Here is a 21,152-nt window from a genome sequence, read left to right as displayed (position 1 = left end):
TGGTGATATATTTTTTACTTGATTGCTAATGCGTATCGGCAAGAAATCAGAGGGCCTAAGGCTCTAAGTCTTTTCCGAAGGACCGATGACTTGAGGATCTTTGCTTCACCATATTGCACAAGGCATAGCGTCATACCAAATAGGAATCAAACCCAGGCCATCTGATTTGTGAAACCTCCACTCTATTGACAAAGCTAACACACCTTTCCAGGATATCATGTGACCCACAAATGTTAATTAGGTGTATATATTTACAGTAGATGATGTTTTATATTTTCTTCTTTTGAATTCCATTATAGGTCTGGATGTGGCAGGTCCACCCCAGCCAGGCAACAACAATGGTCCACTGGGTGAAGCTCCCATAGTAGCCTCCCAGCCACGGTCCAGGAAAGGGAGACCTAAGGTGACCGGAGCACCAGGTCATCGCTACCAGCAGCCATGTCCTACATGTGGCAAGGTCTTTGGCAGCTCCAGTGCCTTGGCCAAGCACAAACTCATCCACAGCAATGAACGCAGGCATAAGTGTATCCTGTGTGCCAAGAGCTTCAAACGGCAAGATCACTTGTAAGTCTACGCGTATGCCTACCTTGTTAATTGATTTCTTTTCCAAGAATTGATATCAATTTCAGTTGTGTATAGTTTATGCAGTGACCTACTTTGAGGCAGCAGACCCTAATATGCCTTTCACACTGCACATATTTTCCTTAACCCTGGGTAACTGGGGAGGGCCCTAAGGGCGGGGGGTCTTAGCCCCACCAATTTCCCAGGGTTAAGCTTACCACACTTTGCTTTCACACTACGTTAAGCAAAGTGGGCTAGCACAATAGATAGTACGATACTATCTGGCCCTGCAAAAAAAGAGCAGGGTTAGATGGCTTATTGGGGTGCTAAGAGATGCTGTGTGAAACGAAACCTGGCTAAGGAACAGTGGGGCTAAGCATTAGCCAATCACAGAAGTCGAAATTGCACATTGATCACGTTCTTTGTGGAAAAATCATCAATATTCATGAGTTGTGCGATAGTCCCCGAACAAGGCATCAACCCCAGCTAAGCTAATAGTACATGTAAAGGGTTAAGAAAGACATGTGTGAAAAATAAAAAGAAGATAGTACAGTGTATGGGGTTTCGGAAATGCAGTGTGAAAAGCGTATTTGAGTGCTCAGATCTTTATTGGTATTTTAGCTGATTAATGAAAAATGCATACATGTACATGTGCATCGTTGCATAAATTTTTTGTTCACTACCTTTTCATCTGCATAGATTTGCGGTTGTAAATTAAGTGCAATACCAGTTAACTTTTATACTGTATTCAAATTCAATACAGATTTGATCCCCTCCCATTTAAACAACCTAACTAAATAAAATGGCCTATCAAGATCATCGTTGTATGTGCATTTTGCTCAGTAGACTGATTATGAACCAATCAGAATTTTTCTTTCAAATTAGCCTAGGGATTAGGCCTAATTAATAACCATTCTTTTAAGGGGCCCTAAGGTACATGTACAGTAGTATTTTCACAGATTGCCAGAGGCAGTAATGTATGCAAATTCAATATCAAATATCATTAAACCGATTCAGGCTTATGTACAGTATAATAAGCATACCTCATATCAGTAATACCATGTCCATAGTTAGATAAGCTGGTTACTTTTTCTTTTTTCCCTCAAAATTCAATATCATTCATGGAGAATAGACTCCCCCGTTTGCTGCAGATAGTCTGTGTACATGCCACACTTCCTATTTACACCTCCCATTTCCAATGGTCAAATTCAGGTCAAAAGTGGGTCAATCTGGGAACAAAACACCAGCCTGGCCTGGTTGTTTCCACATCCTACACGCTGGGATTGTATTCAGGTTTGACCCAGGTCAGCCTCCTTTCTCTCTGCCTGGTAATCCTGCTGGGCTGCAATCCCAGACAAGGACAAATTCATGTGGTCAAGGAGTGTGCACGATGCAGTGGCCGGGAGTGCTGAAATGTGTATCAAATCATATTACCTAAACAATGGTGATCTACTTGCCTTTGCCTGGGCCAGACATGCAGTGATCTACTTTTAATCAGATTGTAGTAAGTGGTAAATAAAGAATGTAAATAGTCACAATGAACTTGGGTCAACTTGTTCACATCCTCCAATTACTTGTTTTTCAATGACACAGAGTTATATGATGTGAAAAGGTGTTAACTGTGAAAACGTGTTCACGTCTTGAAAGGGGTAATTAATGGACTCATGCATAACATCTGGATGTGCATGAAATATGAAATAGATTTAATTGTCAATGGTATTCTTGGTTCTATTTGTGAAGGAAAAGTGATCATTTTGATTTAAGCCCTTGTACTTGAGGTACGACCCAATTCAGTTTGGATGTTATGGTAAATTCTCACTGGAGGCTTCAAGTAGGGCCTATGCATAGCAAATAGAATTCTTGCTCTGACATAGTAACACACCTCACATATTATATAACCCATTGGAAGTACTATGTTCCTTTGGGCAGCTTCAAGTTATGGCTGCCATAAGTTATTAAAGTCATATGCATCTATAAGTGACCTGTACTCTCCATACTTAATCTTTTCATTATCTCCGAGTATGATGCTTGGCTTGAAGCAGGCCTGTATCAGAGAATGCCTGGATCTTGGAAGTATTCTGGATGGGAGCATTACATAACATCTTTTCAGCTTTTACAATAGCACATTGATGAACCCTGGGATAGAGAAGAACCTGGTGAAGTGTATCAATCAATCCAGAGGAGATGCAAAGAGCCTTTGAGCCTACCTGGGCTTTTTACATCTGGTAGCTGATTAATGAGAAATACCCCCTCTTTATTGGTTTGAAAGGATGACTTTACTAAAGCCTTGTTCGGTATTGATGGCATAAGATGGAATGTTCCTCGAACTTTCCTTTGGCTTCATAGAGGCCCTATATCTTTAAAGCTTTCCCAATTAATTTAAAAGAATTCATTGAAAATCATTCCATATATTGTTGTTAATTCGCTGACAGAAAGTCCCCTTGCCCCCACCCTCAACTTTCATTATTTTAAAAAATGGGTGCAGATCTATTGGACACCAATATCATAGTTTTGTGAGTATTCAGGCACTCTTGGATTGGCACATCACAGATCATTCAGATCATCGGTGTGCTCTACTTTGGAATGCCTAGTTTATATTTACCAGGTTTGTTTGTTTGTTGAGCTGAAGGCTGAGATATATTTGGGCATGCACCTATAAAGATATGGGACAGTTCACTCAGGCATATTCTTAACCAACCAGATGCTATGATTTCAGTAGCTTATAACAAATAGTCAATGAAAATCTCTAATTGTTTCGTGAAAATTTCCACAGGAGACGCTCCAACGTGGCAATGAGTAAGCCAAATCACAAAATTGGAACCAACTCATCTTTATAGAATCTGAATCAAGAAGATAAACAGAATACCCTTCTGTTGATTTGGCTGAAAGTTATTATATCTATAGGTGAAAAGCAAATTGATGCACTACTGCTGCCTTTTATAAATTTCTGTTTGTAAAGTAGACATGAAATCAAGATAAACTCTGGTGAGCGCAAGTGGTAACATCAGTCAATTAAATGTACACAGAATTCAACAAAACATACACATAATTAGATAAACGATACTTGCCAAACAATTTTTTCCCGAAATGTAAAATTAACAGAGTTAGGAGCAAATGAAGATCAGAAAAATTACTGAAAAATGCATGTCCTTTTATTGTGTTGTCCACATGTCATTTCCTTTGTTAGCTACAATAAGTATATTTTAATGAAATGAATACGATTTCAAACAATGAATAATTTTGATTAAATTTGCCCTACATCTAAGCACTCTGTTATATGATAATCAAGCAAAGTTAGGGGATCTAGTCAACAAAGTACAGTTAAAAATTGTCAACACATTGAAAACTATGAAAGAATGATGCATATTGATAAATGGTCTGTGCATTCTCTATGGGATCTGAAGCATTAGCATGTGAGGTCACCAAGCTTAAATCCGGTTCTAAAATAAAGGAAATAGGGTATTTGCGGATAAGGCAATGAGATACGATTCCACCTAAAGTCGCTGTGTGATTGACAAACATCAGGGATAGTGATTGTAGGCCAACTTGTAGCACTTCCCACGACACTCACCATATTGATTTTCTGAATTATTGAGCTGCCTTGCAATTGTTTGAGCACTATTCAGTGGCGCTGTGCAAGAGGCCTACAGCCAGGGGTCACTGGAAGTTTGTTTAAAAAGCAACTGACCGACCTAGTTGCTGTGTTCTGAAATTTCTGATGAGCTTCCGTATGTTGATGGTACTACTACCAAGTAACTTGTCAGGGAGAGAGAGAGAACCAGATGGCTGACGTGTCCTGATAGATACCCTGAGAAGCACTCATCATGTTATCACTATGGTAAAGTTGACGTGATATTGAATTGGTGTGGGTGTTGGAACTCCTGGAGTATCTAGACTGTTGCCCTGTTCCATGGAAGTTGACATTGTAGTAACTTTGCCATCCAATGTTATCTTTCATGGAATCCTCAAGTGATTTTGATCGGCTGTTGAGCAATATTATTATGGTAGTTAACATTGCATGGCAAAGTTGATATAAAAAGTAACTGTGATGCAACATGGCACAGAAAATATATATGTCCTTCAAGGTTAAATGGCTGTAGTAGACCAAATTCTATTGTAGGTATACATGGACATATCATGTAGGTAAGGTTGGATAGCTTTAACAGAATTCAAGGGGCCATTTCATAAAGCTGTTTGTAAGTTAAGAGCAACTTTAAAGGGGAAGTTCACCCTGAAGAAAACTTTGTTGTGAAAATAGCAGAAAAAATATTGGTGAAGGTTTGAGGAAAATCCATTAAAGAGTAAGAAAGTTATTAAGTTCAAAGTTTTGGATTTGTGACGTCATAAACGAGCAGCTGCCCCATGTGTTATGTAATATAAAATGCATGAATTTCAAATTTTGTATGGTTCCTGAAGTCTTAATTTTGTTTTCTATTCATGATCAGGTGTGAAATAATTTGTCTCTTGATATACAAAAGGTACAGTGAAAACCATTTTCAATTTTCTGAGAAAATGACATAACTTAATTATTTGATTAATTTTTCTCAAACCTTCGGCAATATTTTTTATTATTTTTTCTGCTATTTTTACAATAAACGTTTTGTCAGGGTGAACTTCCCCTTTAAGAACAACTGATGAACCCTTGTTGCGCGCTGAACCATCGCCAATTCAATATACATTTACACCAAGTTCACCTGAGGATTTTTGTTTGAATTAAAGTAGAAAAAATAGAGAAAATATTGGTGAAGGGTGTGATGAAAATCCACCAAAGAATAAGCAAGTTGTGAATTCTAATTTCATATCATATGCAAGCAGCTCCCCATATATCTTGTAATAAATAACCAATGTTTCATGCACAGCAGTGACCAAAAGGCTTTTTTTGTGTGAAAATTGATTAAAAAACATCATATATGACATAGATGAGTTGATCCTGATGTCACAAAACCATAAGTCTGAGAATTCTTAACTCCATTATTTTTCTTATGGATTTTTATTTAACTTTCACGAACATATTTCTCATTCTTCTGCATTCATTAAAACCAATGTATCATCAGGGTGAACTCCCCCTTCGGATGAATAATGAAGTAAGGAGGTGGTCACGAGATATTACAAGCTAGGAGCAGTTTCAAGATGACCAATTATGCTACTTTCTTGTCAAGAGGATGAATTTTGTCCTCTCCTTTCTCTGATGATTCATACAGTGTTAGAAACCCATCCTTAAAAATGATCCAAGTGTGATGTCACCTTTTCTGACTCACCCCAATTATTGATGAAGTCGATGTGAATTCATGTCATTTGGGACATGTATATATACCCTATCACACATAACTAGTCATCATTCTTCAAACTTTTCATGTAGCTATTGTGAATCATTTGAATGCTATTGCCGTTCGTAGACCCTGTGCATAAAGGTCTAGACAAATTCAGTCTTCAGATAATATGCCGGACATGGAAGAATACAACATCCTCTCTTTCTTTGATGCTGTTGTTCTTTCCTTCCTGTCATGTTGTGTTTGACTTCAGTCTGAAATCTTGTTCAGAGCATGGGGTGAATATTTCTTCGTTCATTTTATTGTTATTTCCTATTTTGCTGTGGGTTTTGGCTTTTAGACCCCCAAATTTCCCCATTTAGTGATAAGCAGGCATTTTTAAAATATGATTTTCACAACCTGCCTAAACCAGGAACATTGAGTAAGTTGTAACACATTACAGTGAATGGGGATCCAATAAATTCAATAAAAATTCATTTCAGGGGCAAAAGTGTCCCACGAGCCCCCACCCCCCAAAAAAAAAATCCCTGTTGTGAAGATTCCCAATATTCACTTGGAGAGCAATGCTTTACAGAAAATGAGAGAGAGAGAGAAGAACAAAAATATATCAATTTACAAATTAACTTACTACATGTACTACCCCATTTAAAGATGAAGTTCTATTTTGACACTAAATATGGCATATTTTTCCTGTTTACTTAAAAAACTTATTACTGGCCTGTGATAATTTCAATGCATCTCGTACATCCTGTCCAACCTTCATCGTAGGTATGAAAAATATTGAAGAAAAATACAAAACGCAAGTTCTGTTATCTTCTGCTAACGATGGACGAAAAGGGCATTTCATTGTTATCAGTGATGCTGTTCTCACTACGTTCCTAAAACTAGTTTACTGGAAACTAGTTTAGTGGAAACTAGTTTGACGCGTAGTGAGAACGGTCAAAGCGGTCTTGGAAGCGATCTTCCAAACCAGTTTGGAAGATAAACTGGTTAAACTGGTTTTAGCGTAAGTGAGGACACAACCGTTCTTTGGGAAGCGATCTTCGCGCTACTCCACACAACAGGTGTAGAATGCCTATGTTGCGGTTTCGAATTTCGCGTGAAATGTCTCACCCCACTGAGAGCGTTTCCATAGCAACAAGAGCGCTTTACGTGAAGTGATTTTGAAAACCACTTTCGTGTGATCAAGTGAGAACGCTAGCAAAGCGATCTTCAAAGTGGTTTCCTGAATCGGTTTCTAGTAAACTAGTTTTAGAAAGCGTAATGAGAACGGCCTCAGTGATATCCCAGGATGCAGTATGTAATCAACATGCAGGTTTATGATGCAATCAATAAAGATCATTAGTGTACAATCTAAATCCAACACAATCTTTAACAGACATCCTGCTTCATTATTAAAGTACAAGTGAATTCTATAAAATGATCAACCTTTTTTTATGTCCGACCCCCATATTTCTCAAGTTATACTTCACTTCATAAACTGGCCAAGTCATGGTCCCTTGAGAACATTACAGACTGTAAAAATAAAAAGAAGTCAGAGAGACAAAAAATTTTGTGAACGTCCCACATGTAGGGGGTCAGACATACATATTTTATGGAATTTCCCACAACTGTCTAGGATATCCGAGTGGTAATTGAAGTGTAGGCACATTCGTAGATAAAATAAACACTAGGCCTTTACCCATATAGGGCTTAATAATTGATATCGAATATCATTACTATCCCATGCCCGTTTTGTCCTTCCCCATCTGTCCAAATTTGATACAGAGATCAATGCCAATTGAGAGATGTTTAACAAAAATTGCAACCCCCCTCCCATTCAGGAAGATGCATGATTTCATGTGATTCTGCTCAGGGAGTAGACATTCATTGTGGAAGAAATATCAAAACTGAATCATTTCTTCTGTCAAAAAACTCTTAACGGGGTCGAAAATGTGGACATGGGATGTATGTATTGTTTTTGGTTCAAGGGAAAGGCCACTAACAGGATACATTTTTTTCTTACATCATGAATAGGAAAATATTTAAAATTTCTAAGGACACAAATACTTTCAAGACCAGTGAAAGGGGCATTTTGGCCAAATAGTAGGGCATATGGCCTTCAATTCATTTAAATTTTGGTTTTATTTCATTTTGTTTCTTATGAATGTAATTTTCCTCTTTCACCTCCCAAATGTATGTAAGTTCCTTTTCCTGTAATATTTTTCACTTCAAATATTGTACCAATTTTTTTCCCCATTTTTTCACTGAGAAAGGATACCGTAAGTTCCCTTTTTATCCATTATCCATTGTCATCTGAAAGAGGTTTAGCAACTTAGCAAAATAAGGGCACCATGCATAGTTTGGACATACATGAATGTAAACAATAACAGTTCATGGTATGCATTGTGACATAATAACATGCAGAGTATGTTAAATGCGTATCTCTTTGGGAAGATGCCAAGATCTCCATGTCTCAAATCTTTTGGGTGATGTCTGGTTTGCACTGTTTGCTAATGTAATTTCTTCACCTATTTTATATAAATCATGTAAGTTCTTAACGGTGCTTAAATTAATGGAAGGCAATTGAAGACATGGCCCCGAATGCCCTTTTGACTTGCTCAGTGCCCCTCCAATTAGACTTGGAGGGCTTTTTGTGCCCTTTTTATCATTCCATTTTTGCCTTTATCAAGAAATGTGCCCTTGGAAAGCCGCCTTGCCCTGAAGATGTTGAAATTTAAGACCTGTCTCTAATACATAAAATTGCATAATGCTGAAGACTGAGTTATCTTTATAGTAAGAGCAGTTGCAGTAGATAAATGAAATGTAATTTCATTATATCTTTTTATTTATTTAGCGTCCATTGAAACATACATTAAAAAACGATATGTAGGCAGGAACAATGAAAAAATTGACTGTAACGAATTATATGCAGGAAGTCAGAAAAGGCCATTGACTTCTCAATGCTAACTCTGTACATGTACTGTGTTAATCCACTTGTATACGTGACAGTATTTTCTACCCTCTTTTTTCATAAAGATTATACCCACTGTTGTCTCTCTCTTCATCACATGAACTGCACACATTCTCGTGTGTAAACTGAGAGTGTTGGCTCGAAAATTTTCTTGCTACAAATCATTGAGGTCGTTCTCATTACGTTTTCTAAAACTAGTTTACTGGAAACCCGTTCAGGAAACCAGTTTGGAAGATCGCTTTGCTAGCGCTCCCATTTGATCACACGAAGGTGGTTTTCAAAATCACTTCACCTAAGGCGATCTTGTTGCTATGGAAATGCTCTCAGTGGGATGGCACATTTCGCGCACAATTTGAAACTGCAGTGTAGACATTCTACATCTGTCGCGTGGAGTAGTGTGCGAAGATTGCTTCCAAGATCGCTTTGACCGTTCCCACTACGCGTTAAACTAGTTTCCAGTGCACTTGTTTTTGAAATGTAGTGAGAACAGCCTCATTGATCTTCTGAAAAGTAATTTATCTTTTGAAAAGCAAAGTTCACGAGAAGTATCTTTTTGTTTTATCTTTTCTTAATGTAAACCTTGAATGTTTTGGCAAGGAAGTGTTTTTAATTACATATATGTACCCAAAGTGCATGGGGGGGGGGGGGAATCACCAGAAAATTACAATATACAGCCATGTCAGGACTACGTACTAGTGTCTCATTGAGATGTAAATTACAGGTTCTATGAAATATCAGTGTACCCTGAAAGTCAATTGATTCTGAATTAGTAATGCTTTCCAGTCTGTTTATCCGAGAGTTACCATAGTAACAGTCGGACATCTGTACTCCTTAGCCAGTCAGAATTGAGGAGAGTTGTCAGATCAACCACTTTTGCATGGCTCAGGTTGATGAAATGAAAATAGATAAGGCCAATTCCAATTTTTTCTACATATCATATCCTCAAAAGCAAAATAATTCTGGATTTTTGAGCAGTACATTTGGGGTTGCGATTGTCGAGTTATTATGTGATATTTGTTTTGATGGAAATGGAACATGGTACCTGTTACTGTGCATGCACATACAGTAATTGGAATCATTACAATCTTCTGGATACACGCTTTATCCTCATTACCTGTGCGGCCTTCTGAAGTCAAAAGGTGTGGCGATCTTAACTCAATTTGGTATGACTTTGCAACTATTGAGCAATTGGCTAGCTGTGTTACTGCAGTTCAGGTAGTTTTCCCCACCCCCTTTCGAATACGTTTACAAGAAATACACATTTCCTATAAAATGATGCAGTTTGTGATGAAAAGCTGCAATTCACTATCATTTTACACAAATTACTGGAAAATGCAACCATTCCTTCATTTTGGTTTCCAAGGTCCCAATGTATAAAAGTTCAATATTTGATGATTTTGCCATCTAGGTTGCCATCTAATAGTTGCTGTCATGGTTACAACGCTCAATAGGCAATCAGAATCGAGGATTTTCGGGGAAGTTAACATTGGATGACAAAGTTGCGACAGTAGCGATTTTTTCATGCAACGGGTCCTTGGTCTATTGATGATGTTTGTCTTTTCTAATTTTAAAGTCTGAAGTTTGAAAAAAAATCTAACCAAATGGTGGGCACTTTTTTTCCTCAATTTGTTAACTGAGAGTTGTGCATCCTTTGTCTGTGCATCTTGTTATCATTCTCCAAGGAACCAAGCTGCTGTAGATTACCTAAAGCAAATTTTACTGAATGTTGTGGACTATTTCAGTGTGGATTAGAAATAAGAGGATTTCCCAAAGGGTATTTTTTAGCGAACTAGTTTCATTTACTTTTAGTTCGGTTTCCAATCATTGGCTACTTTTGATGTGCAAGTCTCTTTCAACCTGTACAGAAGGTGCTCTGAGTGACTGTACAAAGTTCTGTGAAAAAAAAACACTATGTACGGCTTGATGGGCGGGGCTTAAGTCAAACGCATGGAGATTGTACAGTGTGCATACACAGGCTATGATCGATCACATCCAGTCCTATGCAACATTTTATTAATAATTTCTCACTGAAAGACCAGGATTCCTTATTGCTATTCATTCAATTATCTATCTGCTGTATTTAATGATAATGATACGGATGACGGATATAAACCAGACATAATTTATATACGGCCTCTGATCAAAGTTTTGGTGAAACTGGTCCCCTCAGTGACACGAATGTGACAATTTTCCGGGGCGCAGCTTCGGGAATCATAGTGCCAACCACCACCTCCTCTGGCGGTCGTACATATTGGTCCACTGTAGTGAAATCCTATGTTATGGTGTACTTTGTTTTCAGTTTTCAACAGACTGCGCAGGATGTTTTCATAGTTGACTGCAGCTCTCTGTGCCACGTTTCTTTTTCTCAGAGAAGGAAATCAAATAGAGTTTGGGAAATGATTATTAGACTACCTTCCTCCTAAGCTCCCATATGCTATATAATATTTCCCAAGCCATATGGTTACAAAGCTGTAGGTTTAAACCAACACAAAAAAATTAATGCGTTAACATCAGTATGTACATTTGTAAACAATTTAATAGAAACTAGAAAGGAAATGTAATTAAAAAATAATTGCAGAGAATAATATCAAATATCATTTTTTTTCTTCTGTCTTCATGATTGATACTAAGCCTACTTTTAGCCTGTAAATAGTTTTCTACAAACTGATAATTTTGTTCAGTTTTGTTGTTAGAATATGCAGTGCTAATTGGTACAGATGGTTATCTTTTCATTCATTTGTGTAGACCAATTTCCCCTGAGCATTTTTGTTGTAACGATTGAACTTTTGACTCTCTAAAGGTGGCTGAAACTGCTCACACCAGTGCCTATCCTTTCATACATAGACTGTGTTTATTTGATTTAGAACTACAGTCTGTGGACTGTGGGAAAGCAGGGTGGCGAAGAGAAGTCTGATCTTGACCTCTCGCTACACAGTATGCATTCTTCAGTCTGGCTAGCTCTCGCAGGAGAGTCTATATAACTAAATATTGCATGATGATTCTAGCAGGGTATAGTATATAGATCTGCAGTTGTATGGAGCTGAGCTTTGAGCGGAGAGAGCTGGTGCCTGGGATATGACCTGGATATGGCACCCTGGTAGTAGCTAGTATGCTTCCAGATACTCCAGCAGAGCTTTTATATACAACAAAAACTATATCCTAAGCAAGATACATCAGCCAGGAGAGGGCTTTTACCAAAGCTGTGGGAGGTTGTTTCCTTCTCCACTATGGAAGTTCATGCATGAATAATGCACAATATGATACGCCATCAATTCCTTGTTGACAAGGGCACTGGGAACTTAGAATCTTGATCTAGGGGTATATTTATGACGGTACATGCATTTATTCCAGGAGAATGATCGCTCCCACAATAATTACAAATTGTAGTTTAAATATTTCATATGTTATGTAGCTCTACATTGCAGAAACCATGCATAGTGAATTATCATATTCATTTTTGTCTCACCTGCATAGCAGAGTGAGACTATAGGCTCCGCTTTTCCGACGGCGGCGGCGGCTGCGTCAACGTCAAATCTTAACCTAAGGTTAAGTTTTTGAAATGACATCATAACTTAGAAAGTATATGGACCTAGTTCATGAAATTTGGCCATAAGGTTAATCAAGTATTACTGAACATCCTATTAGAGTTTCATGTCACATGACCAAGGTCAAAGGTCATTTAGGGTCAATGAACTTAGACCATGTTGGGAATCAACATCAAAATCTTAACCTGAGGTTAAAATTTTGAAATGTCATCATAACTTAGAAAATATATGGACCTAGTTCATTAAACTTGGACATAAGATTAATCAAGTACTGTAGGAGCTGTTATTTTCGCGGGGGTTTTATTTTCGCGGATTTCGCGAATTGCCGATCGGCCGCGAATTTAACAACACGCGAAAATATTGACACATTTCTTAGTCAGCGCCAATGCCCCCAACAGCAAAGCTTTGCTATTGAAAACATCCAGCATATTGAGAAAATGGAGATATGCACCTCTATGTGTACAAAAAATAGGCTTAGAAAGTACAGTTAGTGATTCAAAAAGTTAGCTAGAATGTCACTTTTTTTAATTTCTCAAACAAAATCAGGGCCTAAACTATTTTCTAACATTATTTTATCAATATTTATACACTCATTGTAATATTAAAATGTATTTTCCATGAAACAATTTGATTTTATTGTCATCTGATTGACTCTAAGTCTCTATACACACGTATTGGTAGCTATTTGCATACTCATTAATATTCATAAGTCACATGACAAGAATTTTGAAGGTGAACTTTCTGTTCACAAAATTCCACAATTTTGCACTTTTTACCAACTTTTTGAAAAATGAATCGAATCAAACACAAATTCCAAAGATTGCTTAACCCTATAGATCCTGTGGCATGATGAATTTTTAGATCTAAAGGTTAAAAAAAGTGAAATTTAAGCCACTTTTTCCACAATTTGTAACTGTCTTTACAGGGACATATTTATGTACAAAAGACATATCAGCATGGTGACTTTGAGAAGTGTAGATTTGCACATTGATTGCACGAGTTTTGCTTCTTTGAAATGCTGTGGAAATGTATCATACATCTTCCCATCGCGAATTTAACAACCCGCGAAAATGTCGGGACCCCCGCGATTCGCGAAAAATTCTGTACGCAAAAATAACAGCTTTTACAGTATCACCAAACATCCTGCATGAGTTTCAGGTCACATGATCAAGGTCAAAGGTCATTTTAGGGTCAATGAACTTTGGCAGAATTAGGGGTATTTGTTGAATTACCATCATAACTTTGAAAGTATGTTGGTCTAGTTCATAAAACTTGGACATAAGAGTAATCAAGTATCACTGAACATTCTGTGCACATTTTAGGTCACATGACCAAGGTCAAAGGTCAATGAACTTTGGCCATAATAGCGGTATCTGTTGAGTTACCATCATTACTTTGCAAGTTTATTGATCTGACTTTTGAAACTTGGACATGAGAGTAATCAAGTATCACTGAATATCCTGTGCATAGTTTCAGGTCACATGATCAAGGTCAAAGGTCATGTGAGGTCAATGAACTTTGGCCACATTGGGGGTATTTGTTGAATTACCATCCTATCTCTCTAAAGTGTATTGGTCTAGTTCATAAAACGTGGAAATAAGAGTAACCAAGTATCACTGAACATCTTGTGCGGGTTATAGTAGTTTTCAAAGTCAGCACTGCTGCTATGTTGAATCGCGTGATGCAGGTGAGACGGCCAGAGGCATTCCACTTGTTTGACGTTTGAACTCTGATTTCAGAATTGTCCCTCCTTGTTTTAACATTAAAATGTATTCTGGGATACGACTATGCTGTTCTATGTATCGCAGTAAGCACGCATAGTGGTTTTAGGCCCTATATCCATGAACTCCTTGAACTTTGAAACATATATCAAGAATAGGTTTTCCTTGTTAATGTAATGTCAATTACGTAGGTATACCCCCCAAAAAAAAAATACACATGTACATGTAGGAGTCACCAACATTTAACATTGTCTGTTAAGCCATGTTAGAACAATTATTTAACTAGTTATTTTCGTAATTCAAGCAATCAAATGTAAAATATAATCAAAATCTTGGTTTCTATCTTGAAAATTGTGCAATATTAGTGTTTTTTTTTCAAAGTAATTTCTAAAATTCAATGTACAGTCCTTTGCAAGTTCAAGGGGCAAATTTCAAGCAAAGATTGATTAATAGCCATCTTGGGGCCTGTAACACAAAGCTTAGCAACATCGTAGAACATTTTTGTACGATTGTTAAACTTTGTCTCTTCATGTATGCTTGTGTAATTTTTTTTTTTTTTGGTTAAAAAATATTTTGGATATTATAAGGTTTTTTTTTAACAGGTCGTTATACTATAAAACAATGATATTCATAAGACTTGGATGTATACTGTGTAGAAACGTCTACCCATTTGTGAACCCTTTGAAGCCAGATGTAGGTTGTTCCTGTCCCAGATTTGAATAGTTCACCGATCCCTGGGCTTTCTCCCTATCCCTAGGAGTCTCGTAGCAATATCCTGTCTGGAAGTGAGAGGCTACAATCATTGATTTAGGTCCTCATTTCAATTAGTTGGTAGATACATGAACTAGACTTTGTGAAGAAAATTATTGAATTCATGGGGCTGCTGATTTTGTGGGGAAATTAAATGTCTATTTTGCTGCAAATTTATAATGATATTGATAAGACATAAATGACCCTTGGCTGTTATTGACCATCAGTTCCTGAAACAGAATACAATGTAATTTTTGCATTGACAGCTAGAATACAATGGAAATTTTCTATACACCCCCCAAAAAAAATTGGAGTGATATTTTTAATCAAGAAAATTGTTTTGTATGCTTTTTATGCTTTTTACTTTAATCACATTTTAGTAGGAACTTGCGGTTGAACATCGGGTATTAAGTACATATATTCACTTCCATTTGAAGGCTGTGACCGATATCCTCTTGACTGGACTGGATGGCCCACTCATCTGCCTTGGAGAATAATTGATGTGCCCTTTTGTTTTCCATTATGCTGTAATTTCTTAATTTCAGTATTTATGTCTCCTGGAAAATTTGATAGTGTACCTGAAATGTTGTTAAGAATTTCACATGAATGAAAAAAATTGGTTTCTCTTGTTCATTTAATATTTGATGAAATGGTAGTGTTAGTGCACTGTTGTTTGGTCCGAACGTCTCTTCACCTTACACCATCCTGTCTAGAGTACCTACCCTGCCACCATCCCTGGGAAAGCAGACCCTGGGATATGACCCATGCATGCCACCCTACCAACCACCTCCATTGTTTGTAAACAATAACCTGGTATAGAGCGCCTACTGGTCTCAAAAGGGGAGCTTTATTTGCATGGTATGTGAGTTTAAGTTGGTGCTCAAGACACAAATAGACCAAATGAACTTTGGATTAAACTTCTTTTAGAGGGGAGACAGAAATGTGGATTATGCCTATTGTCTTACATAAGCTGGTATGTGTAGTCATTGTGCGAGCTACATTTATTCAAAGATTACAAGAACTCCTAGTATTGTGGTTGTGTGTCTATGTATGTATGTATGTCTCTTCCATTGTTATACTGCTCTTGGATCTGACCCTGACCCCCTTTCATATGCACACAACCAACTATAGATGGTTTGATGAATTAACAGGTCAAGGTTGATGATCGACATGTTTCTGACAAATAAGATGGATTCTGTCAGAATAATGAAATTTCAATAGTTGAGTGATATATCACATATAACCAAATGGTGATTATTATTGAAATGCAGGTATACAATAATACATGTATGGAAGCTAATGATCTAATTATCCCTAGTTTTTGCATTTCGGGGAAATGGTTGCAACAGAATGCTATGTGACACTGAGATATTTGTACAATATTGACAATTTCTGTATGCAATTAGCTTTGTGCCTTATATTCATATCTAATGTTATAAGCAATAGATTTATATCTATCCAATATTACTGTACACCATTTTATAGTGTATATGTGTTTCTCAATTTGCTCTTTTACAGAACTGGTCATATGCTGACACATCGCAGCAAGAAGCCTTATGAGTGTGCAGTGGATAACTGTGGCAAGTCATACTGCGACATCCGTTCCCTTCGAAGGCATTTTGAGTCCCAGCACCCAGGACTTGTGATGGAAGACAACATGAACTATACTGGGGACGAAAAAGATCCAGAACTGATGGCAGCAGAGGCAGCAGCAGTGCAAGCCAACCGTCATAACCAGGTTATGATGAGGGGATCTCCAGGGGCTGACTTTGCTCTAGGACTGGGGAATCCCCAAGACTTGAATCAGTCCAGCTCCAGCCAGGACACCAATGACAGTCCTGGCTCTAGCTCCAGTGCAGCGCTGCAGTCCCTGGCCCTCGCTGCTCAGAGGGTCCAGAACACGCCAGACCCTCCCCCAAGTCAGGGCCAACTGTCCTCCCAAGACATGTCCACTTTATACCGTTTGGACTCCTACACCTCACAGATGTTCGGAGGTAACCTTCCTAGTATGTCACAATCTGTCCTCACTGGAGGAGTCAGTGGAAACATGGCCACCTCAATTCCTGGAGGAGGGCCAAGAGAACTGTCTATTCAAGTGCCCAACCCTAAGTTCCAGGGTTTGAGTCTCTCATCAGGAACAGTTGGACTAAGTGGCAATGGTATGCTGCCCCATCAGTCTCCTGGATCAAACAGGTTTACCAGTCAGTCCGGTCCTGATCTTGGTATAAGTCCGAAGAGTTCTTCGAACAAAAGCCACAGAACGTAAGTGAACTTCACTTGTTTGTAGGGATATGAATCTCATTATTTTATATTGGTAATTAAGCTTAACCTATCATAATTTTAGAGATATGTGTAGTGGTAATTATTCTAAGTGAGGTGAATTACAAAGGCAAAGTCCTGATGTTAACTTGGCTGTTTTAGAAATAAGCACAAATTCCGGTCAGCCAGATTTCTAATACTGTTGCAAGAGCAAAAATATATCTTTGATCTAAAATATTTTTACTGCCCATGCATCTGCCTGTAGCTTTTTATTGTCTGCTTTTAATCAGCTTGTCACAAAATTATCCTTGACAGGACAAGTTGGTTAAATTTTAAGATTTTAGGGTGACACAAAGCAAGCACACAACTCAGAATTTGATACTAGTAATTTAAATAAAGATATGAAAATAGACTGTAGATATTTCCTTGCAAAATGTAGAATCCTATATGAGTTGAAATTCTGAACTGTAGTAGACCCTATTCAAAATGAAAATGACAGCTTTGGTGTAATTACTTTTGTTGCCATTCATGTTAGCCACAAAGAATCTTAACAATGTGGTATGTTCAATCAGTCATCCTCTCATTCCTTACAAAGGCAAATTATTTCAAATACTATATATGTGGTGTGGTGACTAGCTGCAAGTTCCGACTGGAAAGACTTTATGGTGTAATTGCATGCAGTTTTGTTAATACCCTGATGTTTGTGTCTTATTCGTTTATATTGCAGACATGAAAAAGAAAGAGTAACAGTGAATTGCACAGTGTGTAAAAGAACTTTCAAAAGTATGCCAGCCTTAAATGGACATATGAGGCTTCATGGAGGTTATAACAATGCTCGAGCAGAGGTAACGCCGAAGGTCTCGCCTTCCAAGCCAGAAGAAAAACCCCCACTGCCAACTGCAGCGAGTCTCAGCCAGCCCAGGTCTCTGGCTCATCCATCTAACGTGAATCCTCCCATGAACATGCATGCACAGCTTCCTCAAGCACAGAGTTCACAGGCAATGGGACAACATAGACCCTTAAGAATGGTTGGACAATCTGTTACCCCTCCTACGACAATGCACCTGTCCTCCGTGTACACGAATACTACTACCTCACATGTGCCTTCATGGCCTGAGTACAGGCATCCACGACCGCACACGGTCATGAGCGGTGGCAAACCGTCATACCTGCCAAATCTCTCGTTGAACATGTTGCAGGATGAACTGACGACGCTGGCCCACACTGCTGTAGGGTTGGCAGCGCAGTCGCAACCCTTGCAGAAGCCTCCAGTACAGATATCCCAGCCTCATCTTCAACCACCTCAGCACCATCCGTTACATCACACAACACCCCTTCCGACAGATCGCATCCAACCTGTCCATCCATTCAATTCCAGAATGCCTATCGGAAGCAAACCTTTACAAATGTATAATAATCAGGTCAATCAAATTATTCCGAAAGAAGAACCCATGCCATACCCTCCAACCACCTCTATGGAGTCTCCAAGCCCTCCCAAGCTGGAATCAATGTTAAAACTTGCTCAAGAACAACAAATCAGATCAACGGAAATGCTGCAAATGGGGCATGCAACTCCACCCATCCTGGACTCCAAAGATGAAAGTCGGTTGAAAGAGAATGTTTTCCGAGATCCACCCCCAGTTCTACCAACTGCGACAAAGAGGAAGCAACGCCCCCCATCACTGTTCATCCCTTCTTGGGCAAGCAATATGACCCCCGGAGGAATCGCACCCAGCACCTACCCTAGCCAGATGAGGTCTCCCAGGGAGATCGGTGTCCTTTACCGAAGCAACAGTAGCTCCACCCCACCACCCTACACCCCCCCTCCTATGCTAAGTCCAATTAGAAGTGGCTCTGGATTGTACTTCAGTGTTGGAAGTGGTAGTATGCCTCCCTCTTCCGCAGTCGCAGCAGCGGTGGCAGTCACACCAAAGTCTGCTTTCCCTCCCAGTACTCCAAGTATGCTTCAGATGCACAGAAGAGGTAAGGAAGACCTCCTGAGCTTTTCATGAAACAAATGGTGATTTTCACTATCTACTGTTTTAGCTACCGCAAATCGTTGCATCTGATTGGCTGTAAACAAATTAGTTTGTGAAAATCACTTGCAAAACTTTACATAAATGCTCCAACCTATACATATTGAAAATGATATTGGTGAAGATTTAGATAAAGTGATGAAAAAAAAATTATATTTTTAAAGACTGATAAAATATATAGGAATATATAGCAGAATCTTCTAATCCAATTCTGACCTAATATAAATGTTAGATTATTGAATTTATTTCCATATTGAAATGTCCAAATTATCATGTCTTTGTTAAATGTCAACATTGCTGTTTCTCAATTTTGCATTTACTTTATTTCATAGTTCACGGTTGCTGTCACTGAAGACAAAAGAACTAAATCCAATATTGTAAAAAATACAAATTAGATAATTACCTATTATGGTTGAAAGTTTATTGCCCTTCCATGACCTCCACCGACATACTCATAATTGACCTCATTCATCCAATCCTTTCTTTTTTGTTTTGTCCTGTTCTCACCACCACAGGAAGCATTAGCTCAAGCACGGAGGAATCTGATTTTGTCTTCCCATCCGAACCGTAAGTAAAATGATATGCCTTGTTTTATGAACTATCCATCTATAAAGTCATCATGCATGTGTATTGTTTGTAAAAAAAAAAGTATGGATGTTTCCCATTCACTTGGGATGGAATAGATGCTGCAGATTTTTAATACTTTGACAACAAATAATTGTTCATGTGGAAGAGTACCCCTTTTTCATTATTTTCTCAAAGACATACATTTAAAAAAAAATAGAAATATTGTAATTTGTGGATTATGTGTAAAATTGTACTGATCAAAGGGCAGGGGGCAGTGTGGATTGGCATTTTATTTTTATAGAGAAAAGAACAACCTTTGGTAATGATATTAATACATATAGTACTACATGTACATGTGAATTTTGGAGCATTGGTTTCCAGTATTTACTTTGTTCAGTCATTTTGTAATTTTGACTTGCCACTCGCTATTCATTACCAAATGCCCCCCTAAAAATCAGATAACTTATATTTTCTGTTAGGAAGCAAGTAAGAAACATGTGATTTAGAGTATGAGAGAATGGCTTTTTCCAGGGTAGCTGCCATAGTAGGAAATAGAGGAGAGGGGAAGACAGTATGCGAGAAATGGGGCGGGGTTGGGGGGGGGGGGGTGGCAGAATGAAATGTGAGAACAGATCTAAGGACTTGAGCAGACACTCATTGTTCATGAATTGTTATCTTTGGATAAATCTTCCTCATTGCAGCTTCCTTGTTAAATTCCGCCCACACACCTCCTCGTAAGATGCTTTTCCAATCAACATCCCACGCACGTATCAAACACAAGGCAGCCATTTGGTGTATATCTTGAGAGAAAGATTATTACCCTTTCACTGTCCTTTCCGTCTATCTGAGCATTGGTTGCAACCCCAATGTTTCATGTTGAAGTGAAATGTATAATTTATTTTGTAACAGTATGTTTATACAAGCATTGAGCAAAATTGTTAGTACTTTCATATGCTGTATGCTGCGAGTTTAGAATTTGTATCTGCAATGTACCAAGGTATTGGGTTTTCAATCCATATTTTTAAATGTGCATTGAGATGAAGCTTTAGCTTTAAAAAAATCATAGAATGTCATAAAAGATTATTTAAAGATTTTAAAAGATATTAAAATATTGTTCTTATGGAGTTTTTCAAGGCAATTATGATGAGATCATTTAGTAAATAAATATTAAATTGCAAGTCACCCTATTCATTTTATCTGAGATGAACTCAATGCATTTAAATTTTAAAGATCATGCTTTCCAAAATCGCATGGTTTATCGATAGATATTTCATGTGTGTGATAGTGCTATCTGAAAACCAGGGGCCTGTCCTACAAAGAATAGCGAAAGATTCTAATCAAACTAAGATTGATGTCAAATTGTGTACTTAATTTCAATCTATTATTTGATTTCAATCTATCTCGCCTCTTAGTTAGACCAGGGGGTGTTTCACAAAGATTTAATCGTGACTTCAAATTGCACTAAGATTTCAGTGGCGTGCAGTCTATAA

At 38.0% G+C, this 21,152-nt stretch overlaps 1 protein-coding gene across 3 annotated transcripts in view; it reads left to right on the top strand.

Annotated features, from left to right (window-relative positions):
- The window catches only part of LOC121418440 (transcriptional-regulating factor 1-like), a 56,575-nt gene that overhangs the window by 13,419 nt on the left and 22,004 nt on the right, over positions 1-21,152 (top strand). For 2 of the 3 annotated variants that reach the window (XM_041612315.1, XM_041612314.1), the window contains exons 2-5: positions 300-564; positions 16,319-17,062; positions 17,787-19,042; positions 19,611-19,662. In XM_041612315.1, the coding sequence (XP_041468249.1) occupies positions 300-564; positions 16,319-17,062; positions 17,787-19,042; positions 19,611-19,662 (2,317 nt within the window). Of the gene's footprint in view, positions 1-299; positions 565-3,955; positions 4,400-16,318; positions 17,063-17,786; positions 19,043-19,610; positions 19,663-21,152 lie in introns of those variants that run through there. The other variant, XM_041612316.1, reaches the window with a different exon arrangement.

Source organism: Lytechinus variegatus, chromosome 7 (assembly GCF_018143015.1).
Source record: "Lytechinus variegatus isolate NC3 chromosome 7, Lvar_3.0, whole genome shotgun sequence".
NCBI lineage: Eukaryota > Metazoa > Echinodermata > Echinoidea > Temnopleuroida > Toxopneustidae > Lytechinus > Lytechinus variegatus.
This window is presented reverse-complemented; position numbering and strand designations above follow the sequence as displayed.